The sequence below is a fragment of the Mustelus asterias genome, chromosome 31, assembly GCF_964213995.1.
Source record: "Mustelus asterias chromosome 31, sMusAst1.hap1.1, whole genome shotgun sequence".
NCBI classification, from domain to species: Eukaryota; Metazoa; Chordata; class Chondrichthyes; order Carcharhiniformes; family Triakidae; genus Mustelus; species Mustelus asterias.
The window spans coordinates 4,648,173-4,675,771 of NC_135831.1; the positions used below are offsets into that span (position 1 = coordinate 4,648,173).

General features: G+C 50.7%; 1 protein-coding gene across 1 annotated transcript; it reads left to right on the plus strand.

The window, feature by feature from the left end:
• The first annotated feature begins 1,300 nt into the window (after positions 1 to 1,300).
• LOC144481742 (uncharacterized) lies at positions 1,301 to 22,726 on the plus strand. The gene is made up of 5 exons (XM_078200890.1): positions 1,301 to 1,624; positions 5,299 to 5,583; positions 11,228 to 11,272; positions 13,016 to 13,063; positions 21,615 to 22,726. Exons 2-5 carry the CDS (start codon positions 5,316 to 5,318, stop codon positions 22,451 to 22,453), a joined length of 1,200 nt encoding a protein of 399 aa, XP_078057016.1. The 5' UTR covers positions 1,301 to 1,624; positions 5,299 to 5,315; the 3' UTR covers positions 22,454 to 22,726.
• The last annotated feature ends 4,873 nt before the right edge of the window (positions 22,727 to 27,599 follow it).

Consider the following 27,599-nt stretch of genomic DNA (forward strand, 5'->3'; position numbering starts at 1 on the left):
ACGGGGAGTGGGGAGAATGTGGGACTCGCTCCCACGGGGAGTGGGGAGAATGTGGGACTCGCTCCCACGGGGAGTGGGGAGAATGTGGGACTCGCTCCCACGGGGAGTGGGGGAGAATGTGGGACTCGCTCCCACGGGGAGTGGGGAGAATGTGGGACTCGCTCCCACGGGGAATGGTTGGTACATTGAAGGGGGGCGGGGCCGGGGGGTGAAAGGAATGGAAAGATACGGGGATGGGGGTGAGATGGAGAGGGAGGTGGGAGGAGGCTTGTGTGGGAAATTGATACCAGCACAGAGCAGATGGGCCGAACAGCCTGTTTCTTTGCTGTCAACTCAATGCTGCTTGATATTCGCAGTGATGTGAATCACTGTTAGCACTGCTGCCTCACAGCTCCAGGGTCCCGGGTTCGATTCCCGGCTCGGGTCACTGTCTGTGTGGAGTTTGCACATTCTCCTCGTGTCTGCGTGGGTTTCCCCCAGGTGCCCCGGTTTCCTCCCACAGTCCAAAGATGTGCGGGTTAGGTTGATTGGCCAGGTTAAAAATTGCCCCTTAGAGTCCTGAGATGCGTAGGTTAGCGGGATTAGCGGGTAAATATGTGGGGGTAGGGCCTGGGTGGGATTGTGGTCGGTGCAGACTCGATGGGCCGAATGGCCTCCTTCTGCACTGTAGGGTTTCTATGATTTCTATGTGGAGGTGCCGGCATTGGACTCGGGTAAACACAGTCAGAAATCTCACAACACCTGGTTAAAGTCCAACAGCTTTGCTGCAAATAAACCTGTTGGACTTTAACCTGGTGTTGTGTGATTTCTTTCTGATATTCACAGCTCAGAATCATAGAAACCCTACACTACAGAAAGAGGCCATTCGGCCCATCGAGTCTGCACCGACCACAATCCCACCCAGGCCCTACCCCCATATCCCTACATATTTTACCCACTAATCCCTCTAACCTACACATCTCAGGACACTAAGGGGCAATTTTAGCATGGCCAATCAACCTAACCCGCACATCTTTGGACTGTGGGAGGAAACCGGAGCACCCGGAGGAAACCCACGCAGACACGAGGAGAATGTGCAAACTCCACACAGACAGTGACCCGAGCCGGGAATCGAACCCAGGTCCCTGGAGCTGTGAAGCAGCAGTGCTAACCACTGTGCTACCGTGCCGCCCTCAGAACCCGGGACTGGTGTCAACAGGAAGTTCAGGTGAGGAAACAGGTTGAGTGAGTTCTAGTTTATGGCTGATATTAATTTCAAAACAGCCCAAAGGGCTTGGCAGGCAGTTTGACGACTGACATTGGACACAGAGTGACTGAAAGAGAGAATGGCTGGTTTCGATTTGAATCAAGGCGCAGTATTATGTGAGTCTAACCGCGGCCAAGCACCCGGCTGCTGGACAAGAATTTCACCCAGATAAGATTCACCGGCTGTGCTGTGAGATTTGAACTGGAAATTCTCGCTCTTTCTGCTCCCTTTTCCCGCTCTCGCTGAGTTCCTGGTTACGCTGTGCTGGTTACAGGCTCCTCTGTCCTGCCGGGTTACCGATCGATTAAACTCTGCATTGTCCTCGTGGCTTTCTGTTGTGGGAGAGCTTGTGTCGCCAGCTTGAAACTCTCATCTGAAGTAAGTGGACCTCCTTCCCAAACGCGACGGTGGCAGTGGGGCAAGTCCAGACCTAGCGGGGGGCGGGAGGGGGGGGGGGGGGGGGTCACAGTTTGAGGGTAAGGGGTAAACCTTTTAGGACTGAGGTGAGGAGAGATTCCTTCACCCAGAGGGTGGTGAATGTGTGGAATTCACTCCCACAGGAAGAAGCTGAGGCCAAAACGTTGTGTGATTTGAAGAAGGAATTAGATATCGCTCTTGGGGCTAAAGGGATCGAGGGATATGGGGGGGAGCGGGAGGGGGGATCAGGATATTAAATTTGATGATCAGCAATGATCATAAAGAATGGCGGAACAGGCTCGATGGGCCGAGTGGCCTCCTCCTGCTTCTAGTTTCCCGGTTTCTGTCAGCGATAAGACTGTAAAAAGCCCATCTGGAACATCACTGTTCCAGCTGTGTTTCCTCTGACTTTTGTCTGGCCTGATTCAATTTCATTTCTCTATCACTCCGTCTATCTCTTTCTCTCTCTCTGTCTCTCTCTGTCTCTCTCTCTCTCCCTCTGTCTCTCTCCTCCTCTGTCTCTCTCTCCCCCTCTGTCTCTCCCTCTGTCTCTCTCTCTCCCTCTGCCTTTCTTTCTCTCTCTCACTCTCTCTCTCTGTCGCTCTCTCTCTTTCTGTCTCTCTCTCTTTCTCTCTCTCTTTCTCTTTCTCTCTCTCTCTATCTCTTCCTCTCTCTCTTTGTGTCTCTCTCTGTCTGCCTCTGTCTTTGTCTCTCTTTCTCTCTCTGTCTCTTTCTCTCTCTGTCTCTTACTCACTCTCTCTCTCTCTGTCTCTCTCTCCCTCTCTGTCTCTCTGTCTGTCTCCCTCTCTCTCTGCCTCTCTCTCTGTCTCTCTCACTCTCTCTGTCTGTCTCTCTGTCTCTCCATCTCTGTCTTTCTCTTTCTTGATCAGACCCTGGGCAGGAAGGGGTGGGCGGTGGGGGGGGGGGGGGTGGGGGCGGAGGGGGGGGGGCGTGGGGGGGGCGGTGGGGGGTGGGGGGGGGTTTGGGTGGGGGGCGGGTGGGGGGGGGGGTTTGGGTGGGGGGCGGGGGGGGGGTTTGGGTGGGGGGCGGGGGGGTTGGGTGGAGGGCGGGGGGGGGTTTGGGGGGTGGGGGGGGTGGGGGTGGTGGGGGGAGGGGTTGGGGCGTGGTGGGCGGGGGGAGGGGTTGGGGCGTGGGGGGCGGGGGGGGTTTATGCTTTCATGGGACACGGGCGTCGCCGGTTGGTCCAGCATTTATTGCCCATCCCTAGTTGCCCTTGGAGGGCAGTTGAGAGTCAACCACATTGGCTGTGGCTCTGGAGTCACATGTAGGCCAGACCAGGTAAGGACGGCAGATTTCCTTCCCTAAAGGGAACATGAGTGAACCAGATGGGTTTTTCCGATGCCCATGTCCTAGAATCATACAGTGCTGAGGTTTTTCCTCACATCCCCCCTAAACCCCCCACCCCTCACCTTGAACCTATGTCCCCTCGTGACTGACCTTTCAACTAAGGGGAACAGCTGCTCCTTATCACCCTGTCCATGCCCCTCATAATCTTGAACACCTCGATCCGGTCGCCCCTCAGTCTTCCCTGCTCCAGAGAAAACAACCCAAGCCGAACCAACCTCTCTTCAAAACTTAAACGCTCCATCCCAGGCAGCATCCTGGTGAATCTCCTCTGCACCCCCTCAAGCTTTTAGGTGTCCAGATCACCAACAACCTGTCCTGGTCCCCCCCACGCCGACACTATAGTTAAGAAAGCCCCACCAACGCCTCTACTTTCTCAGAAGACTAAGGAAATTTGGCATGTCCGCTACGACTCTCACCAACCTTTACAGACGCACCATAGAAAGCATTCTTTCTGGTTGTACCACAGCTTGGTCTGGGCTCCTGCTCTGCCCAAGACCGCAAGGAACTACAAAAGGTCGTGAATGTAGCCCAATCCGTCACGCAAACCAGCCTCCCATCCATTGACTCTGTCTACACTTCCCGCTGCCTCGGGGAAAAGCAGCCAGCATAAATCAAGGACCCCACGCACCCCGGCATTCTCTCTTCCACCCTCTTCCGTTGAGAATAAGATACAAAAGTCTGCGGTCACGAACCGACGGACTCGAGAACAGCTTCTTCCCTGCTGCCGTCAGACTTTTGAATGGACCTACCTCGCATTAAGTTGATCTTTCTCTACACCCTAGCTATGACAGTAACACTACATTCTGCACTCTCTCCTTTCCTTCTCTCCTATGTACTCTATGAACGGTATGCTTTGTCTGTATAGCACGCAAGAAACAATACTTTTCACTGTATCCCAGTACATGTGACAATAATAAATCAAATCCTTCTCCCCTATGTACTCTATGAATGGTATGCTTTGTCTGTATAGCGCGCAAGAAACAATACTTTTCACTGTGTCCCAATACATGTGACAATAATAAATCAAATCAAATCCTTCTCCCCTATGTACTCTATGAACGGTATGCTTTGTCTGTATAGAGCGCAAGGAACAATACTTTTCACTGTATCCCAATACATGTGACAATAGTCAATCAGATCAGATAAGTGCGTTCACATCCTTCCTATAATGTGGCGACCAGAACTGCACACAGTACTCCAGCTGAGGCCTCACCAATGTTCTATACAACTCCATCGTGACCTCCCTGCTTTTGTAATCTATAGCCCATGAATGAATAAAATAAAATTTGAAAGAGTAATTTTCTGCCTGTGGGGAATGGTGGCACGGTGGTTAGCGCTGCTGCCTCACAGCGACAGGGACCCAGGTTCAATTCCTGGCTTGGGTCACTGTCTGTGTGGAGTCTGCACGTTCTCCCCGTGTCTGCGTGGGTTTCCTCCGGGTGCTCCAGTTTCCTCCCACACTTCAAAGCTTTGGAGGTTAGGTGTATTGGACATGATAAATTGCCCCTTCGTGTCCAAAGATGTGTAGGTTAGGTGGATTGGCCATGCTAAATTGCCCCTTAGTGTCCAAAGATGTGCGGGTTAGGTGGATTGGCCATGCTAAATTGCCCCTTAGTGTACAAAGATGTGTGGGTTAGGTGGATTGGCCATGCTAAATTGCCCCTTAGTGTACAAAGATGTGCAGGTTCGGTGGATTGGCCATGCTAAATTGCCCCTTAGTGTACAAAGATGTGTGGGTTAGGTGGATTGGCCATGCTAAATTGCCCCTTAGTGTACAAAGATGTGTAGGTTAGGTGGATTGGCCATGCTAAATTGCCCCTTAGTGTACAAAGATGTGCAGGTTCGGTGGATTGGCCATGCTAAATTGCCCCTTAGTGTACAAAGATGTGTGGGTTAGGTGGATTGGCCATGCTAAATTGCCCTTTAGTGTACAAAGATGTGCAGGTTCGGTGGATTGGCCATGCTAAATTGCCCCTTAGTGTACAAAGATGTGCAGGTTAGGTGGATTGGCCATGCTAAATTGCCCCTTCGTGTCCAAAGATGTGCGGGTTCGGTGGATTGGCCATGCTAAATTGCCCCTTCGTGTCAGGGGGACTAGCTAGGGTAAATGCATGGGGTGATGGGGATAGGGCCTGAGAGAGAGAGTGAGTGAGAGACAGAGGGGCCGAATGGACTCCTTCTGCACTGTGGGGATTCTATGAACTTTGGGATGCCTTGCAAAGGTGCTATGGAAATGTAAGACATTCTGCTTATTTTTACCCTATCAGATCCCGTGTGTCCCACGATGGTACGGACTGTCCGAGATGCCCTCACTGATGCGTTGAATGATCTATCGGAGCAGAAGGCATTTATTCACAAACTCTGCGAGTCCAATTTTAAGGGCATTTCCCCAATTAGATACAGGTGCATTGAAGGCCGTGGCACGTATGATATTGTCGACCGCATCATTAAGCACTACACTGAAGAGGATGCGGCTGGGGTGGTAATACAGGTCCTGGAGGATATTAACGAAAGACAGGTTTCCAAAATCTTAGCCACGGATTTGGAACACAGTAAGTGTCGGGTAACTTGAAGCCTAGACTACAGTGGTTAGCATTGTTGCCTCAAAGCACCAGGGACCCAGGTTCAATTCCCGGCTTGCATCACTGTCTGTATGGACTTCACATGCCCTCTCCGTGTCTGCGTGGGTTTCCTCTGCGTGCTCTGGTTTCCCCCCACCGTCCGAAAGATGTGCAGGATTGGCCACGCTGAATTGTCCCTTAGTGTCCAAAGATGTGCAGGTTAGGTGGATTGGCCATGCTAAATTGTCCCTTAGTGTCCAAAGATGTGCAGGTTAGGTGGATTGGCCATGCTAAATTGTCCCTTAGTGTCCAAAGATGTGCAGGTTAGGTGGATTGGCCATGCTAAATTGCCCCTTAGTGTCCAAAGATGTGCAGGTTAGGTGGATTGGCCATGCTAAATTGCCCCTTAGTGTCCAAAGATGTGCAGGTTAGGTGGATTGGCCATGCTAAATTGTCCCTTAGTGTCCAAAGATGTGCAGGTTAGGTGGATTGGCCATGCTAAATTGTCCCTTAGTGTCCAAAGATGTGCAGATTAGGTGGATTGGCCATGCTAAATTGTCCCTTAGTGTCCAAAGATGTGCAGATTAGGTGGATTGGCCATGCTAAATTGTCCCTTAGTGTCCAAAGATGTGCAGATTAGGTGGATTGGCCATGCTAAATTGTCCCTTAGTGTCCAAAGATGTGCAGATTAGGTGGATTGGCCATGCTAAATTGTCCCTTAGTGTCCAAAGATGTGCAGATTAGGTGGATTGGCCATGCTAAATTGTCCCTTCGTGTCCAAAGATGTGCAGGTTAGGTGGATTGGCCATGCTAAATTGTCCCTTAGTGTCCAAAGATGTGCAGGTTAGGTGGATTGGCCATGCTAAATTGTCCCTTAGTGTCCAAAGATGTGCAGGTTAGGTGGATTGGCCATGCTAAATTGTCCCTTAGTGTCCAAAGATGTGCAGGTTAGGTGGATTGGCCATGCTAAATTGTCCCTTAGTGTCCAAAGATGTGCAGGTTAGGTGGATTGGCCATGCTAAATTGTCCCTTAGTGTCCAAAGATGTGCAGGTTAGGTGGATTGGCCATGCTAAATTGTCCCTTAGTGTCCAAAGATGTGCAGGTTAGGTGGATTGGCCATGCTAAATTGTCCCTTAGTGTCCAAAGATGTGCAGGTTAGGTGGATTGGCCATGCTAAATTGTCCCTTAGTGTCCAAAGATGTGCAGGTTAGGTGGATTGGCCATGCTAAATTGTCCCTTAGTGTCCAAAGATGTGCAGGTTAGGTGGATTGGCCATGCTAAATTGTCCCTTAGTGTCCAAAGATGTGCAGGTTAGGTGGATTGGCCATGCTAAATTGTCCCTTAGTGTCCAAAGATGTGCAGGTTAGGTGGATTGGCCATGCTAAATTGTCCCTTAGTGTCCAAAGATGTGCAGGTTAGGTGGATTGGCCATGCTAAATTGTCCCTTAGTGTCCAAAGATGTGCAGGTTAGGTGGATTGGCCATGCATATACCGGCACTGCAGGAGCTGCAGAGGAGATTCACTTGGTTTATTCCGGAGTTGAGAGGATTGGCTTATGAGGAGAGACTGAGTAGACTGGGGTTATACTCATTGGAATTCAGAAGAATGAGGGGAGATCTTACAGAAACATATAAGATGATGAAGGGAAGAGATAAGATAGAAGCAGGGAAGTTGTTTCTACTGGCGGGTGAAACTAGAACTTGGGGAATGGCTTCAAAATAAGGGGAAGCAGATTTAGGACTGAGTTGAGGAGGAACTTCTTCACACAAAGGGTTGTGAATCTGTGGAATTCCCTGCCCAGTGAAGCAGTTGAGGCTACCTCATTGAATGTTTTTAAGGCAAGGATAGATACAGTTTTGAACAGTAAGGGAATTAAAGGTTATGGTGAGCGGGTGGGTAAGTGGAGCTGAGTCCACAAAAAGATCAGCCATGATCTTATTGAATGGCGGAGCAGGCTCGAGGGGCCAGATGGCCTACTCCTGCTTCTCGTTCTTATGTTCTTATGTACTCAGTTAATGGTAGGGCGTTGGGGAGAGTTACAGAACAAAGAGATCTAGGGGTACAGGTTCATAGCTCCTTGAAAGTGGAGTCACAGGTGGACAGAGTGGTGAAGAAGGCATTCGGCATGCTTGGTTTCATTGGTCAGAACATTGAATACAGGAGTTGGGACGTCTTGTTGAAGTTGTACAAGTCATTGGTAAGGTCACACTTGGAATACTGTGTACAGTGCTGGTCACCCTATTACAGAAAGGATATTATTAAACTAGAAAGAGCGCAGAAAAGATTTACTAGGATGCTACCAGGACTTGATGGCGTGAATTATAAGGAGAGGCTGGATAGACTGGGACTTTTTTCTCTGGAGGGTAGAAGGCTGAGGGGGTGATCTTTCAGAGGTCTATAAAATAATGAGGGGCATAGATCAGCTAGATAGTCAATATCTTTTCCCAAAGGTAGGGGAGTCTAAAACGAGAGGGCATAGGTTTAAGGTGAGAGGGGAGAGATACAAAAATGTCCAGAGGGGGAAATTTTTCACACAGAGGGTGGTGAGTGTCTGGAACAAGCTGCCAGAGGTAGTAGTAGAGGCGGGTACAATTTTGTCTTTTAAAAAGCATTTAGATAGTTACATGGGTAAAATGGGTATAGAGGGATATGGGCCTTACGCAGGCAATTGGGACTAGCTTCGGGATTTAAAAAAAAGGGTGGCATGGACAAGTTGGGCCGAAGGACCTGTTTCCGTGTTGTAAACCTCTATGACTTTATGACACCTGGAGTATTGGATTCATAGAATCATAGAATCCCTGCAGTGCAGAAGGAGGCCATTCGGCCCATTGAGTCTGCACTGACTGCAATCTCACCCAGGCCCTATCCCAGTTACCCCACATATTTACCCTGCTAATCCCCCTGATACTGATGGACAATTTACCATGGCCAATTAACCTCACCAGCACATCTTTGGACACTCAGGGGAAATTTAGCATGGCCAATCCACCTAACCAGCACATCTTTGGACACTCAGGGGAAATTTAGCATGGCCAATCCACCTAACCAGCACATCTTTGGAGTGTGGGGGGAAACCGGAGCACCCACGGGGAGAATGTGTGAACTCCGCACAGACAGTGACCCGAGCCAGGAATCGAACCCTGGTCCCTGGCGCTGTGAGGCAGCAGTGCTAACCATTGTGCCACCCCAGTTCAATTTTGGTCGCCTTGCCATAGGAAAGATGTTATTAAACTGGAGAGAGTGCAGAAGAGAATTGCAAGGAAGTTGCCAGGACTCAAGGAACTGAGTTATAGGCAGAGATTGGACAGGCTAGGACATTTTCCTTTGGAGCGTGGGAGACTGAGGGGTGATCTTATAGAGGTGTTTCCGATCATGAGAGGCATGGATAGGGTAAATGCACTCAGTCTTTTTCCCGGGGTTGGGGAGTCGAGAACTGGAGGGCGGAGGTTTGAGTTAAGAGGGGAAAGAATTAATCGGACCCTGCGGAACAACTTTTATACACAGAGGGTGGTACGTGTGTGGAAGGAGTTGCCAGAGGAAGTGGTTGAGACAGGGACATGGACAACATTTAAAAGGCACTGGGACAGATACATAGAATCCCTACAGTGCAGAAGGAGGCCATTCGGCCCATCGAGTCTGCACCAACCACAATCCCACCCAGGCCCTATCCCCGTAACGCCATGCATTTACCCTAGCTAGTCCCCCCTGACACTAAGGGACAATTTAGCACGGCCAATGCACCCTAACCTGCACCCCTTTCGGACTGTGGGAGGAAACCGGAGCCCCCCCCGAAGGAAACCCACGCAGACATGGGGAGGATGTGCAAACTCCACACAGACAGTGACCCAAGCCAGGAATCGAACCCGCGTCCCTGGCGCTGAGAGGTAACAGTGCTAACCCGCTGTGCCACCGTGTGGCCCGATACATGGATAAGAAAGCTTTAGAGGGATATGGGCCAGACACAGGGGTTAGGTTAGATGGGCATATTGGTTGGCATGGACCAGTTTGGGTCAAAGGGCCTGTCTCCGTGCCGTAGATTGTATGTAAGGAGTCTCACAACACCTGGTTAAAGTCCAAAAGGTAACCTGGTGTTGTGAGAATTCTTACTGTGCCCAACCCAGTCCAATGCTGGCATCTCCACATTGTAGATTCTGTCAATCACAAGGGGGCACGGGTTCAAGGTGAAAGGGTGGTGAGTGCCTGGAACACGCTGCCAGAGGAGGTGGTGGAAGCAGGCACATTAGCGACTCTTAAGAGACACCTAGATGGGTACATGAATAGGGAGGGCATAGAGGGATACGGACAGGAAGGGAAGAAGGTTTTGTTCTTAGTTTAGTGCGGGCATCATGATCAGCACGGACTTGGAGGGCCGAAGGGCCTGTGTTACAGGGCATGATCAGGGATTGGGTCTTTTAATTTATATGTCCGTTCATATTTTAGTTAATTTCAGTGTAATACAGGGCTACATAGAGCAAGCCCAGAATGCCAGACCTCACCAGAGGAAAGGAAAGGGTTAACGCAGGCAGCTGGAGGCCTGCTCTGCTGACAGATTAACGCATGCTATCAACTTCTGATGTGCAGGAGATCTTTCCGATTTATCATGACAATGGGAGAACCAGCATTGAGACAGCCAGAGTCCATATAGTCCAGGGAGGCCATAGTCTTCTGGGAAACATGATCACTTAGCAGAAGGGGGGAGCGATTAACACATCTTTGTGGATCGGTTGGGCAAATACAATGCTTTGACATTATAATCAGGTAAACGGAACTGTCCAGAGAACTGATTAACAAAGTTGTACTCAACGATGCAGTCTGCATAATGAGATTAGAAGAACCATCTTGTATCCAACTCGAGGAATTAATATGCTAATGGAAACGTTTGCGACTCAAAACAGTATAACAATCTACGATGGGCAGAGAGAACTCACAGGCAACCTGGGAATTCAGGCCGGACTCCACCCCTCCCTCAGGCGTGTGGAATAAAAGCTTTTCTTGAAGTTCGACTTGGTCTCCAAGGCTCAACTCATTTTATTCCCCTCTTACAGCCTGTTCCTGTGCTGTACTTTTCTTTGTTCTTTGTATGTCCAATGGGAGACCCCCTATTCGGACATTGTCCCCCCTCATTAGAGGATCCCCCACGAGGTGGAAACATTCTCCCAGCATCCACCCTGTCGAGTTTCACCGCCCCCCCCCCCGCTTACATTTCAACAAGTTCACCTCTCATAAACTCGAAAGTGCCCCAGAAAGAGGCCCTTCGGCCCATTGAGCCCATGCCGGACCTGTTGGAGTAGCATTCCACGGCACCAATGCCCTCGGGAACGCCATGCTGATGCCCGCACCTTGTGCCCTAGGGTCTGAGACCTCCCCCCCTCACACTCGCTGAGGTTGGTATCCGAAACCTGGAGGGATTGGCCGGGGGGGATCTTTGGAATTTTCATTCGAAGCTCTAACATTGGGAATGTCTTCCCCTGTCCAATGCGCTGGGGAGGTGGGAATGTCCGGCAGAGAGGGAGGAATATTCCGGATTTCACCCAATGATCTGAGAGTATTATTATGTAAAATTTTGATCCGGGACTCCCGGTCTGCTTCCAAACTGCTTCACCCAAAACATTCTCAACTGTCTCTTCCTTCCAGTAAGGAATATTGGGAATGGGGCAAGCGATGAGGTTGATAAACCAGGTAATCATTTTTATTCATCACCATCTGTCTGTGTTCCTTCTCTCTCTTTCTCCTCCCAGTATCTCTCTCTCTCTGTTTCTCTCTCTCTCTGTACCTCGCTCTCTCTCTCTGTCTCTCTCTCTCTCTCTCTCTGTCTTCCTCTTCTCTTCTGTCACTCTCTCTCGCTGTCTCTCTCTCTCTCTTTGTCTCTCTCTCTCTCTCTGTCTCTCTCTCTCTCTCTGTTTCTCTCTCTCCCTGTCTCTCTCTCTCTCCCTGTCTCTCTCTCTCTGTGTCCATCCCCCTGTCTCTCTCTCTCTCTCTGCCTCTCTTTCTATTTCTCTCTCTCTCTCTCAGTCTATCCCCCTGTCTCTCTCTCTCTGTCTCTCTCTCTGTATCTCTCTGTCTATCCCCCTGTCTCTCTCTCTCTCAGTCTCTCTCTCTCTCAGTCTCTCTCTCTCTCTCAGTCTCTCTCTCTGTATCTCTCTCTCTCTGTCTATCCCCCTGTCTCTCTCTCTCTGTATCTCTCTATCTTTCAGTCTTTCTCTCTCTCTCAGTCTATCCCCCTGTCTCTCTCTCTGTCTCTCTCTCTCTCTGTCTCTCTCTCTCTCTGTCTCTCTCTCTCTCTCTGTCTCTCTCTCTCTCTGTATCTCTCTCTCTCTGTCTATCCCCCTGTCTCTCTCTCTCTCAGTCTCTCTCTCTGTATCTCTCTCTCAGTCTATCCCCCTGTCTCTCTCTCTCTCTCTCTCTGTATCTCTCTCTCTCTCTCTCTGTATCTCTCTCTCTCTCTGTATCTCTCTGTCTATCCCCCTGTCTCTCTCTCTCTCAGTCTCTCTCTCTCTCAGTCTCTCTCTCTCTCTCAGTCTCTCTCTCTGTATCTCTCTCTCTCTGTCTATCCCCCTGTCTCTCTCTCTCTGTATCTCTCTATCTTTCAGTCTTTCTCTCTCTCTCAGTCTATCCCCCTGTCTCTCTCTCTGTCTCTCTCTCTCTCTGTCTCTCTCTCTCTCTGTCTCTCTCTCTCTCTGTCTCTCTCTCTCTCTGTATCTCTCTCTCTCTGTCTATCCCCCTGTCTCTCTCTCTCTCTCAGTCTCTCTCTCTGTATCTCTCTCTCTCTCAGTCTATCCCCCTGTCTCTCTCTCTCTCTCTCTGTATCTCTCTCTCTCTCTCTCTGTATCTCTCTCTCTCTTTCTCTCCCTCTCTCTTTCTCACTGTTGGCCTCCCCCCGCCACCCCTCCCCCCCTCTCTCTCCCTCTCTCTTTTTCTCTCTTTGTCCCTCTGTCTGTCTCTTTGTCCCTCTCTCTCTGTCTTCGACTCTCTATCTCTCTCCTCCTTTCTCACTAGATATCTGCTTTACACGATAAATTCACTTTCTCTTCCCGGAAGCTGTTTTTGAAATAATTTCTGCTTTGTCCTGGCTAATCACACATTATTTTAACAAATATTGCAGAGTTAGTCGTTAATAAATGTGCGTGAGGGAGTCGTGATGAAAAGTACTTGACTGTGCTGCTACATAGGAAGAAATGTTTATTTTAGTTATTGTCTAACTACAGATTGTGACACTGTTTTCACTCCCACTTTACTTAAGTTCAGATGTGGAGCAACAGGAACCAGATGGGCCGAATGGCCTGTTCCTTTGCTGATTCTCTGCAGAAAGTGGCCATTCTATTTAGTTTGGTGTCTAATTTGGAACCCGAGATATTGTCAAGCTTGAGATCGTTGACTGAAAAAGAATGAATTTCTTTGATGTTCATTTTGTTCGGTTTTCAGTTTGCAAGAAAGCAAAATACCTGGAAGACACGTCCTGTTCCGCCTGGGGTAGGTACTAAAAAGGAAAAGATTGGTGGGCAGATCAAATCAGACAGCACGATCCTTTAGTTGCCGGTAACAGAATATTTAAGCAATTCCAGCTGGCAAAACCCCAAAATCTCCATCGTTAGATGTGATTCCGTGATGGGGCAGCACTTTCTGAATAATCCTGAGTGCGTTAATAGCCACACTAACAACCAATTCAAGATAATCGTAGAATCCCGACAGTGCAGAAGGAGGCCATTCGGCCCATCGAGTCTGCACCGAACACAATCCCACCCAGGCCCTACCCCCATAGCCCCACCCACTAATCCCTCTAACCTACGCATCTCAGGACACTAAGAGGCAATTTTAGCACGGCCAACCAACCTAACCAACACACATCTTTGGACTGTGGGAGGAAACCGGAGCACCCGGAAGAAACCCACGCAGACACGAGGAGAATGTGCAAACTCCACACAGACAGTGACCCGAGGCCGGGAATCGAACCCAGGTCCCTGGAGCTGTGAAACAGCAGTGCTAACCACTGTGCTACCGTGCCGCCCCTTGTGCCTTGTGACTTGTGTCCTTGTAGATGGTGGATAGGCTTTGGGGGGAGTCAGGAGGTGAGTTACTCACCGCAGGATTTGTAACTGGTCATGGAAGGTTGTGGGGTGAAGGCAGGAAAATGGGGGTGTGGAGCATATCAGCCATGGCGGAGCAGACTCGATGGGCCGAATGGCCTCATTCTGCTCCTATATCTGGTGAACTCATGAAATTCGAGCAAATGTGCATGAGCCACGTTGCTGGACTGCTGGGGTGGCACAGTGGTTAGCACTGCTGCCTCACAGCGCCAGGGACCCAGGTTCGATTCTGCGGTATTCTGCTTTCTAAGGAACATTAGAAATGGTGTTAAAAGCAGAGCGCACTCTCACAGCCTACGTTCTTATCCATAGAACATAGAACAGTACAGCACAGAAAAGGCCCTTCGGCCCACGATGTTGTGCCGAGCTTTATCTGAAACCAAGATCAAGCTATCCCACTCCCTATCATCCTGGTGTGCTCCATGTGCCTATCCAATAACCGCTTAAATGTTCCTAAAGTGTCTGACTCCACTATCACTGCAGGCAGTTCATTCCACACCCCAACCACTCTCTGCGTAAAGAACCTACCTCTGATATCGTTCCTGTATCTCCCACCACGAACCCTATAGTTATGCCCCCTTGTAATAGCTCCATCCACCCGAGGAAATAGTCTTTGAACGTTCACTCTATCTATCCCCTTCATCATTTTATAAACCTCTATTAAGTCTCCCCTCAGCCTCCTCCGCTCCAGAGAGAACAGCCCTAGCTCCCTCAACCTCTCCTCATAAGACCTACCCTCCAAACCAGGCAGCATCCTGGTAAATCTCCTCTGCACTCTTTCCAGCGCTTCCACATCCTTCTTATAGTGAGGTGACCAGAACTGCACACAATATTCCAAATGTGGTCTCACCAAGGTCCTGTACAGTTGCAGCATAACCCCACGGCTCTTAAACTCCAACCCCCTGTTAATAAAAGCTAACACACTATAGGCCTTCTTCACAGCTCTATCCACTCGGGTGGCAACCTTTAGAGATCTGTGGATATGGACCCCAAGATCTCTCTGTTCCTCCACAGTCTTCAGAACCTTACCTTTGACCCTGTAATCCACATTTAAATTAGTCCTACCAAAATGAATCACCTCACATTTATCAGGGTTAAACTCCATTTGCCATTTTTCAGCCCAGCTCCGCATCCTATCGATGTCTCTTTGCAGCCTACAACAACCCTCCACCTCATCCACTACTCCACCAATCTTGGTGTCATCAGCAAATTTACTGATCCACCCTTCAGCCCCCTCCTCTAAGTCATTAATAAAAATCACAAAGAGCAGAGGACCAAGCACTGATCCATCTCCTTCCCGCAGGTCTATGGAGTCTCTGTGCCATGGAACGTTACGCCAGACAGAATATGGAAACACTGTGTCAGGCTCTGGAGAGGAAAGTCCATATCCAGGAAGTGAGGGCGATTGAGGAGAGCGTTCAGAGAAGGAAGATGAAAACGATGTTTCTGATCACCTCGAAAGATGCGCAGAAAATAATCAACAACCAGGCGTTCAAGAAGTACCTCTCCCAGACTAAAGGGAGAGACGGAAAGTTCCCTTTGGAAATTGTGGCCAGATATTTATTTGAAGGGAACACCTCTCAGGGTCAAACAAGCAAACGTCAAAGGGCAGAGGTGCGGAACGGGAGCTTAGCCGCAGATGTGCGAATGTGTGATGGGAAGGAGGAAGAACATTCTAGAAAGGACAACAATTGGCGGAGTGAATCTCTGGTCTCAAGAGGGGAGTTGCAAGGATTCACCGAAGATAAGGTCCCTTCGGAGGAGGCTAAGGAGTTGGATAATGATGGTGACCTCCGTGATATGAAACATCCCAGCCAAGATTCGGGATTGGGGGGAAGTTTCCCTCTCCTTGAGGACACCCAGCTCAGAGGAGGGGAGGTGGGTGAGATGTGTGATGACGGTGGGGAACGCGGATTTCACCCGAAACCTTCCCGTCAATCCATTGGCACCACGAAGAAGGCTGTTCGCGACGTGGAGAGAGAGGTACGAGAGAAAAGACGGGCCAAGGAGATGTGGCTCGCTGAGCAAGTGAGGAAGATAGTGACGGACAAAGACCCGGCCAAACAAGCGCAAGTGGCAAAGGAAATAGAAGATAGTATGGAGTTGGTACACAACCGGGAACATCCGCAGTATGGCGCTCTCAAAGCAAGGTGCTGCTTGCTCTACACAATCCAAAAGGAAAAAGTCCTTCTCTTGCTACAGATTCCCAGCGAGGCTGGAGGCGAGAAGCTCAACACACGGCTGAAGAGCGGGGACCTGAGAGGTCCAAATAGATTCTGCCTCCAGTACGACATGGGGGTCCTGGGAGGCATAGCCTGCGCCCATGTGGTCTTTCTCATCAAGGACGACATTGATATCCGTCAGTACCCATACGATGCAAACGAGTTTAACTCTGCCAGGTCGGCCCTGGAAAGATTCATCAATGATGGGATACTCCCCGTGTTGGCTGTCTATCTGAGGGAGCAGCGGAAACAAGGCCTCTTTCTGGATGGGCAGGAATAGAATTGGCATTCCAAGATGGCAGAGAGGCCCACCCTGAAGATAGTCGGCTACGTTAGAACATTGAAGGGGAGTTGGGTCCAACACCCAGACATTTGCCAAAGGGATCTTTGCCCTTACAAGAGATTCTTCACGTGTTTTTTTTGTTACTCATTCATGGGACATGGGCATCGCTGGTTGGCCAGCATTTATTAGAAACATAGAAAAACTACAGCACAAACAGGACCTTCGGCCCCCCAAGTTGTGCCGAACATATCCCTACCTTCTAGGCCTACCTATAACCCTCCATCCTATTAAGTCCCATGTACTCATCCAGGAGTCTCTTAAAAGACCCTATTGAGTTCGCCTCCACCACCCCTGACGGCAGCCGATTCCACTCACCCACCACCTTCTGTGTGAAAAGCTTACCCCTAACATCTCCCCTGTACCTACCCCCCCAGCACCTTAAACCTGTGTCCTCTCGTAGCAGACATTTCCACCCTGGGAAAAAGCCTCTGAGAGTCCACCCGATCTATGCCTCTCAACATCTTATATACCTCTATTAGGTCTCCTCTCATCCTACGTCTCTCCAAGGAGAAAAGACCGAGCTCTCTCAGCCTATCCTCATAAGGCATGCCACTCAATCCAGGCAACATCCTTGTAAATCTCCTCTGCACCCTTTCAATCATTTCCACATCCTTCCTGTAATGAGGCGACCAGAACTGAGCACAGTACTCCAAGTGGGGTCTGACGAGGTCTTATATAGTTGCATCATTATCCCCGGACTCCAAAACTCAATCCCTCGATTGATAAAGGCCAGCACACCATACGCCTTCTTAACCACCTCCTCCACCTGCGGGGCCGATTTCAGAGTCCTATGGACCCGGACCCCAAGGTCCTTCTGATCCTCTACCGTACTAAGAGTCTTTCCCTTAATATTGTACTCCTTCATCCCTTTTGACCTGCCAAAATGGACCACTGCGCATTTATCTGGGTTGAAGTCCATCTGCCGCTTTTCCGCCCAGTCTTGCATCCTATCTATGTCCCTCTGTAACTTCTGACATCCCTCCAGACTATCCACAACCCCACCAACCTTCGTGTCGTCAGCAAACTTACCAACCCATCCCTCCACTTCCTCATCCAGGTCATTTATGAAAATGACAAACAGCAAGGATCCCAGAACAGATCCCTGGGGCACACCACTGGTGACCGACCTCCATTTAGAAAAAGACCCATCTATACCCATTCTCTGCCTCCTTTGGGCAAGCCAGTTCTGGATCCACCGGGCAGCAGCCCCTTGGATCCCATGCCCTCTCACTTTTTCTAGAAGCTTTGCATGGGGGACCTTATCGAACGCCTTGCTAAAATCCATATAAACCACATCTACTGCTTTCTCTTCATCAATGTGTTTAGTCACATTTTCGAAGAACTCCACCAGGCTCGTAAGGCACGATCTGCCTTTGACAAAGCCATGCTGAGTATTCTTGAGCATACTAAACCTCTCTAAATGCTCATAAATCCTGTCCCTCGGGATCTTCTCCATCAGCTTACCAACCACTGAGGTTAGACTCACTGGCCGGTAATTTCCTGGGCTATCCCTATTCCCCTTCTTGAAAATAGGAACTACATCCGCAATCCTCCAATCCTCCGGCACCTCTCCCGTCTCCATCGACGACGCAAAGATCATCGCCGGAGGCTCTGCAATCCCTTCCCTCGCCTCCCACAGTAACCTGGGGTACATCCCATCCGGACCCGGCGACTTATCTATCTTGATGCCATTCAAAGATTCCAGCACAACCTCTTTCCTAAAGGCCACATACTCAATCTTTTCAGTCCACCGCAAGCCCGCAGTACATCCACCCAGGTCCTTCTCCTCTGTGAAAACCGAGGCAAAATACTCATTCAGCACCTCTGCCATTTCTACTGGTTCCGTAAAGACTTTCCCGCCTTCACCTTTTATAGGCCCTATTCCTTCACGTCTCATCCTTTTACTTTTCACATATTTATAGAACGCCTTGGGGTTTTCCTTAATCCTACCAGCCAAGGCCTTCTCGTGACCCCTTCTGGCTCTCCTAATTTCCTTCTTTAGTCCCTTTCTACAAGCCATATACTCATCTAGATCCCTATCTTCGCCAAGCTCTCTGAACCTTTTGTACGCTTTCCTTTTCTTCGCGACTAGGTCCCGCACAGCTTTCGTGCACCACGGTTCCTTTAACCTACCAGCTCCTCCCTGTCTGCTCGGAACGTTGTCCTGTAGAACTCTAGACAGACATTCCTTGAAAAACTGCCACCTCTCTTGAGTAGATTTCCCCGAGAATACCTCCTTCCAATTTACTCCTCTAATTTGCTGCCTTATGTCTTCATATTTCCCCTTACTCCATATAAACGCTTTCCTAGCTTGCCTGATCCTCTCTTTTTCCAATGCAAGCATAAAGGAGATAGAGTTATGATCGCTATCCCCAAGATGCTCTCCCACTGAGAGATCTGACACCTGTCCAGGTTCATTGGTCAGTATCAGATCAACTACAGCCTCTCCTCTTGTAGGCTTGTCCACATGCTGTGTCAGGAAACCCTCCTGAACACACCTAACGAACTCCTCTCCATCCAATCCCCTTACCCTAGGGATATTCCAATCTATGTTTGGGAAATTAAAGTCTCCCATCACAACAACTCTGCTATTACTGCATCTCTCCAGGATCTGTTTCCCTATCTGCTCCTCCACCTCCCTGTTACTATTGGGCGGCCTATAGAAAACTCCCAGCAAAGTGATTGGCCCCTTCCCACTCCGAACTTCCACCCACAGAGACTCTGTAGACAATCCCTCCACAGCACACACCTTCTCTACAGCTGTGACACTATCCCTGATCAACAGTGTCACTCCACCCCCTGTCTTGCCTCCCTCCCTGTCCTTCCTGAAACATCTGAATCCCGGCACCTGGAGTATCCAGTCCTGTCCCTGAGACATCCAAGTCTCCGTAATGGCCACCACACCACGCTTCCAGGCATCGATCCACGCTCTGAGCTCATCCCCTTTATTCACTATACTCCTGGCATTAAAGTAAACACATCTCAATCCTTTGGTCTGAGCTCTCCCCTTCTCTATCCCCCGCCCATCCTCCCTCTTGCACTGTCTATAACCCTTCCTCGCTCCCAGGCTCCTCGTCTCGATCCCCTCCCCCCAACCTATCTAGTTTAAACTCAAGGGCAACTAGGGATGGGCAATAAACTAGTTGCCCTTGGAGGGCAGTTGAGAGTCAACCACATTGGCTGTGGCTCTGGGGTCACATGTAGGCCAGACCGGGCCCGGACAGCAGGTTTCCTTCCCTGAAGGGAACATGAGTGAACCAGATGGGTTTTTCCGACAATGGGTCATCAGTGGATTCTTAATTCCAGTTATTTTTTATTGAATTCAAATCCCACCATCTGCCGTGGCAAGATTTCAACCCGGGTCCTCAGAACTTTGGCTGAGTTCCTGGATTAATAGTCTGGCGATAATACCACTAGGCCAGCTCCTCCCCCTGAATTACAATTTAGATTTTTCAAGTCTTCGTTGGATCTATTGGCCGCAATTTTCGGGCCTCCTTCGCCATTAGTGTCCAAAGATGTGTAGGTTAGGTGGATTGGCCATGCTAAATTGCCCCTTAGTGTCCAAAGATGTGTAGGTTAGGTGGATTGGCCATGCTAAATTGCCCCTTAGTGTCCAAAGATGTGCGAGTTAGGTGGATTGGCCATGCTAAATTGCCCCTTAGTGTCCAAAGATGTGCGGGTTAGGTGGATTGGCCATGCTAAATTGCCCCTTAGTGTCCAAAGATGTGCCGGTTAGGTGGATTGGCCATGCTAAATTGCCCCTTAGTGTCCAAAGATGTGCGGGTTAGGTGGATTGGCCATGCTAAATTGCCCCTTAGTGTCCAAAGATGTGTAGGTTAGGTGGATTGGCCATGCTAAATTGCCCCTTAGTGTCCAAAGATGTGCAGGTTAGGGGGATTGGCCATGCTAAATTGCCCCTCAGTGTCCAAAGATGTGCGGGTTAGGTGGATTGGTCATGCTAAATTGCCCCTTAGTGTCAGGGGGACTAGCTCGGGTAAATGCATGGGGTATGGGGATAGGGCCTAGGTGGGATTGTGTTCAGTGCAGACTTGATGGGCCGAATGGCCTCCTTCCGCACTGTCGGAAGGATTTTCCATGGAGAGCGAATGGGGCTTTTGATTGGAATGCCAAATTTTCCACCCTCGGTCGCAATGGGTCCCGCAACGGATGAGACCAGATAATCGTGCCCCATGAGAGAGTTACTGGGAAAGCAGATGGGATCTTGAGCTTCTTGTGTACACGCATGGAGTACAAGTACAGGGATGCTCTGCCTGACCTTTCAACGGTTCCAGTTAGACCACAACGAGTGGATTGTCCGCAAGTCTGGTTGCCATATTTTAGCAAGGCTTATGGGGGTCTTTGAGAGATTGCGGAGAGAGAATGGGGTCCAGGGATGAGGGGTTTGAGCTCCAGGATTAGGCTGGAGAAGGTGCAAAGGAGGCTGAGAGAAGATTGGGCAGAGAGGATTATCATGGCTGATCATGGTATCAACATCCTCGGGGATTACTATTGACCAGAAACTGAACTGGACACAGCCAGATAAACACAGTGGCTACCAGAGCAGGTCAGAGGCAGAGTAACTCACCTCCTGACTCCCCCAAAGCCTGTCCACCATCTCCCAGGACACAAGTCAGGAGTGTGATGCGACACTCCCCACTTGCCTGGATGGGAGCGGCTCCCAACAACACTCGAGAAGCTCGACACCATCGAGACTTTTGAATGGACCTACCTCGCAGTAAGTTGAACTTTCTGTCCACCCGAGCTATGACTGTAACACTACATTCTGCACTCTCTCCTTTCCTTCCCTTCTGCTGGTTTAAAAATAACCGGTTGCCGTTAGCAACTGTTCAGCAAAATCTTGTAGTTATTAGTGACAGTTAACGAGGTTTCATAGAGTCCCGACAGTGCGGAAGGAGGCCATTTGGCCCATCGAGTCTGTACTGAATACAATCCCACCCAGGCCCTATCCCCATACCCCCATGCATTTACCCTAGCTAGTCCCCCTGACACTAAGGGGCACTTTAGCATGGCCAATCCACCTAACCTGCACATCTCTGGAGTGTGGAAGGAAACTGGAGTACTTGGAAAAAACCCACGCAGACACGGGGAAAGCATGCAAACTCCACACGGAGGAGGCCATTCGGCCCATCGAGCCTGCACCAACAACAGTCCCACCCAGGCCCTATCCCCGGAACTCCACATATTTACCCCACTAATCCCCCTGATACTAAGGGACAATTTAGCATGGCCAATCCACCTAACCAGCACATCTTTGGACACTAAGGGGCAATGTAGCAAAGCCAATCCACCTAACCTGTTATAATATTTCACTCTGTATTTCACAATATTTCATATACTGATATTTCACAAAGAAGCCATCCCCTACGGACAAGCCCTCCGAATACACAGGATCTGCTCGGATGAGGAGGATCGCAACAGACACCTCCAGACGCTGAAAGATGCCCTCATAAGAACAGGATATGGCGCTCGACTCATCGATCAACAGTTCCAACGCGCCACAGCGAAAAACCGCACCGACCTCCTCAGAAGACAAACACGGGACACAGTGGACAGAGTACCCTTCGTCGTCCAGTACTTCCCCGGAGCGGAGAAGCTACAACATCTCCTCCGGAGCCTTCAACATGTCATTGATGAAGACGAACATCTCGCCAAGGCCATCCCCACACCCCCACTTCTTGCCTTCAAACAACCGCACAACCTCAAACAGACCATTGTCCACAGCAAACTACCCAGCCTTCAGGAGAACAGTGACCATGACACCACACAACCCTGCCACAGCAACCTCTGCAAGACGTGCCGGATCATCGACACGGACGCCATCATCTCACGTGTGAACACCATCCACCAGGTACACGGTACCTACTCTTGCAACTCGGCCAACGCTGTCTACCTGATACGCTGCAGGAAAGGATGTCCCGAGGCATGGTACATTGGGGAAATCATGCAGACGCTACGACAACGGATGAATGAACACCGCTCGACAATCACCAGGCAAGACTGTTCTCTTCCTGTTGGGGAGCACTTCAGCGGTCACGGGCATTCAGCCTCTGATCTCCGGGTAAGCGTTCTCCAAGGCGGCCTTCACGACACACGACAGCCCAGGGTCGCTGAGCAGAAACTGATAGCCAAGTTCCGCACACATGAGGATGGCCTCAACCGGGATCTTGGGTTCATGTCACACTATCTGTAACCCCCACAACTTGCCTGGACTTGCAAAATCTCACCAGCTGTCCTGTCTGCAGACAATACACATCTCTTTAACCTGTGCTTAATGCTCTCTCCACTCACATTGTCTGTACCTTTAAGACTTGATTAGCTGTATTAGCATTCCAATCATTATTCTGTAAATTGAGTTTGTGTCTCTGTGTGCCCTGTTTGTGAGCACATCTCCCACTCCACCTGACGAAGGAGCAGCGCTCCGAAAGCGCGTGGCATTTGCTACCAAATAAACCTGTTGGACTTTAACCTGGTGTTGTTCGACTCCTTATAATATTTCACTCTCAGAGTTTAAAATAAACCCTCAGTTTTCTGTGTCTGTCTGATAAACACAATCAGTTTGCAGTCTGTCTGAGGAGGGGGGATGTGTGTGTGGGGGTGGGGGGTCACTGTGTATGGGGTAGAGTTACTGGTGATGCCACACTCAGGTGTTAGCCATTGAGTTGGGAGCAGTGATTACAAGCAGATTGCTGTGATGTTCTCACAGAGAGAGAGAGAGGAGGGAGAATGGGATTGAGGAGTAAAGGGGGCAGCTTCAGTCTTCATTACTGTGTGTGTCCCACTCCCCTTTTGCAAATTGGCAGCAGTGGGGGGATTATTGCAAAGTCAGGGGGAAAGATGGAAGCTCAGTATATATCTCCTTGCAATCCTGCACTGGCAGCTTGATGCGCGATATAACACACGAGAGGCTGGATGTACTCGGGAAATAAAGGCTTTTATTGCCAACAATAACAGAGCTACCATATACAGTACATGATCCCAGACTAAAGGGTCACCAGGCAGAGCAGTGACCTTTATACCTCTCCCAGGAGGCGGAGCCAACTGGGGTGTACCATAGGACTATATTCACAGGTAGAACAGCCCAACCCTAACCCCAACAGTAACATATCTACAGACTCATAGTACTGGCCAGACCATGGCTCAGCACTACCTGGTGGGAACCAACAATGGTTCACCACATTCACCCCTCCTTTGAAAACAAAGGGTACAAAACACAGAACAATTGTTCATCTGTCTATAAGTTCAAACGGTCTGGGGGACCGCACCGTCGCTGTGACCTCCTCAACACCGGCGATGACACCGGTTCAGGCAATCGTGGTGACGTTCTCTCCAAGGCGGTGTCCAGTGACTCCTCCAGTTCCTCATGGGCCGGTAGACCACGAGGTGGCGACAATCCGCTGAACTCGGGCACGCCTTGAAGTGGCGACCATCTCCTGGACTCAGGCAAGCTGTACACGGGAGTAAGAGGGTTAAGTGGTGGTCCCGATACTGCCCGCGCCGTGTCAGGAGTGGAAATAATGGTTGGGGGGTCCCTAACAGGGGGTGTGGGAGCGACAGGGGTTTCCAAGCCCCCTGCTGGCGCCAGATCTCGAATCGAGACCGTGTCCTCTCGCCCGTCAGGATATGCCACGTAGGCATGCTGAGGGTTGGCGTGGAGGAGATGGACCTGTTCAACCAAAGGGTCGGACTTGCGGGTCCTAACATGCCGCCGCAGGAGGACAGGTCCTGAGTACGTCAACCAAGACGGCAGTGAGGTCCCAGAGGAAGACTTCCGAGGGAATGAAAACATTCTCTCATGAGGAGTAGCGTTGGTTGCCGTACATAGGAGTGAGCGTATGGAGTGGAGCGCATCAGGGAGTACCTCTTGCCAACGGGAGACTGGAAGACCTTTAGACCTCAACGCCAGTAAGACAGCCTTCCAGACTGTAGCATTCTCTCGTTCGACCTGTCCGTTACCCCTTGGGTTGTAGCTCGTGGTTCTACTAGAGGCAATCCCATATGAGAGCAGGTATTGCCTCAAGTCATCGCTCATGAACGACGAGCCCCTATCGCTGTGGATATAACAGGGGTAACCGAACAGGGTGAAAAGATCACGAAATGCCTTGATAACCGTGGCAGCGGTCATATCAGAACAGGGAATGACAAAAGGGAATCGTGAGTACTCATCAACCACATTGAGGAAGTACACGTTCCGATCTGTCGAGGGAAGGGGGCTCTTAAAGTCCACACTCAGTCTTTCGAAGGGACGAGTGGCCTTAACGAGTTGTGCCCTGTCAGGTCGGTAAAAGTGCGGTTTGCATTCCGCGCATACCCGGCAGCTTCTGGTTATGGACCTGACATCCTCCACCGAATAGGATAGATTCCGGGCTTTTATGAAGTGGAAGAGCCGAGTGACCCCCGGATGGCAGAGGTCATTGTGGAGAGCCTGCAATCGATTCTCCTGCATACTAGCGCATGTTCCACGCGACAGGGCATCCGAGGGCTCGTTGAGTTTCCCCGGACAATACATGATGTCGTAATTATAGGTGGAGAGTTCGATTCTCCACCTCAAGATCTTATCGTTCTTGATCTTGCCCCGTAACGTGTTATTGAACATGAACGCCACGGACCGCTGGTCCGTGAGCAGGATGAACCGTTTTCCCGCCAAGTAATGGCGCCAATGCCGGACGGCCTCCACAATGGCCTGGGCCTCCTTTTCCACCGCCGAATGTCGAATTTCGGGGCCTTGGAGGGTGCGAGAGAAAGAGGCGACGGGCCTGCCCGCCTGGTTAAGTGTGGCGGCCAGGGCGAAATCAGATGCATCGCTCTCCACCTGGAAGGGGATGGACGCATCGATAGCGTGCATTGTGGCTTTCGCGATGTCGGCTTTTATTTTTTCAAAGGCCAAACGAGCCTCTGGTGCTAGGGGAAAAGAGGTAGACTTGATGAGCGGACGGGCTTTGTCCGTGTAATTAGGAACCCACTGTGCGTAGTAAGAGAAGAAGCCTAAGCATCTTCTCAGTGCTTTTACGCTAGTGGGCTGGGGAAGTTCGAGGAGGGGACGCATACGGTCTGGATCAGGGCCAATGACCCCGTTTTCCACCACGTATCCGAGGATAGCTAGGCGGCGCGTGCGAAATACACACTTCTCCCTGTTGTAGGTCAGATTCAGGCGAGATGCAGTGCGTAGGAATCTAAGAAGGTTGGCATCGTGGTCCTGCTGGTCATGGCCGCAGATGGTGACGTTATCCAGGTACGGGAAGGTAGCCCGCAGTCCGTTATGGTCCACCATTCGGTCCATAGCATGCTGGAAGACCGAGACCCCATTGGTGACACCAAAAGGAACCCTTAGAAAATGGTACAAGCGACCATCCGCCTCAAAAGCCGTGTATTGTCGGTCCTCTGGGCGAATGGGGAGCTGGTGGTAGGCAGACTTGAGGTCTATGGTGGAGAACACCCGGTACTGCGCAGTCTGGTTGACCATGTCAGATATGCGCGGGAGGGGATACGCATCCAGCTGCGTGTATCTGTTAATGGTCTGACTATAGTCTATGACCATCCGGGGTTTGTTCCCACTCTTGACCACCACGACCTGCGCTCTCCAAGGACTAGCGCTAGGTTGTATGATCCCTTCCTTGAGGAGCCGCTGAACCTCAGATCGAATGAAGATCCGATCCTCAGCGCTGTAACGCCTACTCTTAGTCGCGATGGGCTTGCAGCCTGGCACGAGATTCTGGAATAAAGAGGGTGTGGTAATCTTAAGCGTCGAGAGGCTACAGATGGAGTGACTTTGGTGCAGAAGGAGACCATTCGGCCCATCGAGCCTGCACCGACCACAATCCCACCCAGGCCCTATCCCCGTAACCCCATGCATTTACCCCAGCTAGTCCCCCTGACACTAAGGGGCAATTTAGCACGGCCAATCCACATAACCTGCACATCTTTGGACACTAAGGGGCAATTTAGCATGGCCAATCCACCTAACCTGCACATCTTTGGACACTAAGGGGCAATTTAGCATGGCCAATCCACCTAATCTACACATCTTTGGAGTGTGGGAGGAAACCGGAGCACCCGGAGGAAACCCAGGCAGACATGGGGAGAACATGCAAACTCCACACAGACGCTGACCCGAGGCTGGTATTGAACCCGTGTCCCTGGCACTGTGAGGCAGCAGTGCTAACCACTGTGCCACCGTGCCACCCATTCTCCATCAGTGGTGTTTAAGGTTGAGGGTCTCTCTTTCACCACTCCTTGTGGAGCCCAGGCTGAGGGCCCCTGTTGCCTGTCCGACTCCCACCAAGGCAGCTCTGTCAACACCAGTTGGGTGCAGAGCGATGCTCAGTGAGTAGTTCTCGGCCTGTCCACTAGATGGGGCGTAAGAGCCTCGCTCTTACTATTCCTCCTCCTCTCCTGTAGGGGGCGCCAGATCTCCACTCAGTGGTGAACCTGCATTTCTCTAACACCTACCCCATCCTCAGGAGCTAACCATCGTCCCTTTGATATTCAATGGCATTACCAATGCTGAATCCCGCACTGTCGACATCCTGGGGGCTCCCATTGACCAGAAACTCAACTGGACCCAGCCACATAAACACAGCGGCTCCCAGAGCAGATCAGAGGCTGGGAATCCTGCGGCGAGTAACTCACCTCCTGACTCCCGCTGTCCACCATCTACAAGGACACAAGTCAGGAGTGTGGTGGAATACTCCCCACTTGCCTGGATGGTGCGGCTCCAACAACACTCAAGAAGCTCGACACCATCCAGGACAAAGCAGCCCCGCTTGATTGGCCCCCCCATCCACAAACACTCACTCCCTCCACCACCCACGCACAGCGGCAGCCTGTGTACCATCTACAAGATGCACTGCAGCGACTCACCAAGGCTCCTTAGGCAGCACCTTCCAAACCCACCGCCTCCACCACCTAGAGGGACAAGGGCAGCAGATGTATGAGATTGCCACTTCCTGCAAGTTCCCCGACAAGTGCACACCATCCTGACTTGGAAATCTATCGGCCGTTTCTTCACTGTCGCTGGGTCAAAATCCTGGAACACCCTCCCTAACAGCACTGTGGGTGTACCTCCCTAAGGACTGACCCTCTGACAGTGCGGCACTCCCTAAGTACTGACCCTCTGACAGTGTGGCACTCCCTCAGCACTGACCCTCTGACAGTGCGGGCACTCCCTCAGCACTGACCCTCTGACAGTGCGGCGCTCCCTCAGTACTGACCCTCTGACAGTGCGGCACTCTCTCAGCACTGACCCTCTGACAGTGCGGCACTCCCTCAGCACTGACCCTCTGACAGTGCGGCACTCCCTCAGCACTGATCCTCTGACAGTGCGGCACTCCCTCAGCACT

Coding starts and splice junctions, on each gene's coding strand:
- LOC144481742 (XM_078200890.1), top strand. CDS start 5,316: ATGGTACGGACTGTCCGAGATGCCCTCACTGATGCGTTGAATGATCTA. Junction 5,584..11,227: donor AGCCACGGATTTGGAACACA/GTAAGTGTCGGG, acceptor TCTTCCTTCCAG/TAAGGAATATTGGGAATGGG. Junction 13,064..21,614: donor CACGTCCTGTTCCGCCTGGG/GTAGGTACTAAA, acceptor TATTTCACAAAG/AAGCCATCCCCTACGGACAA.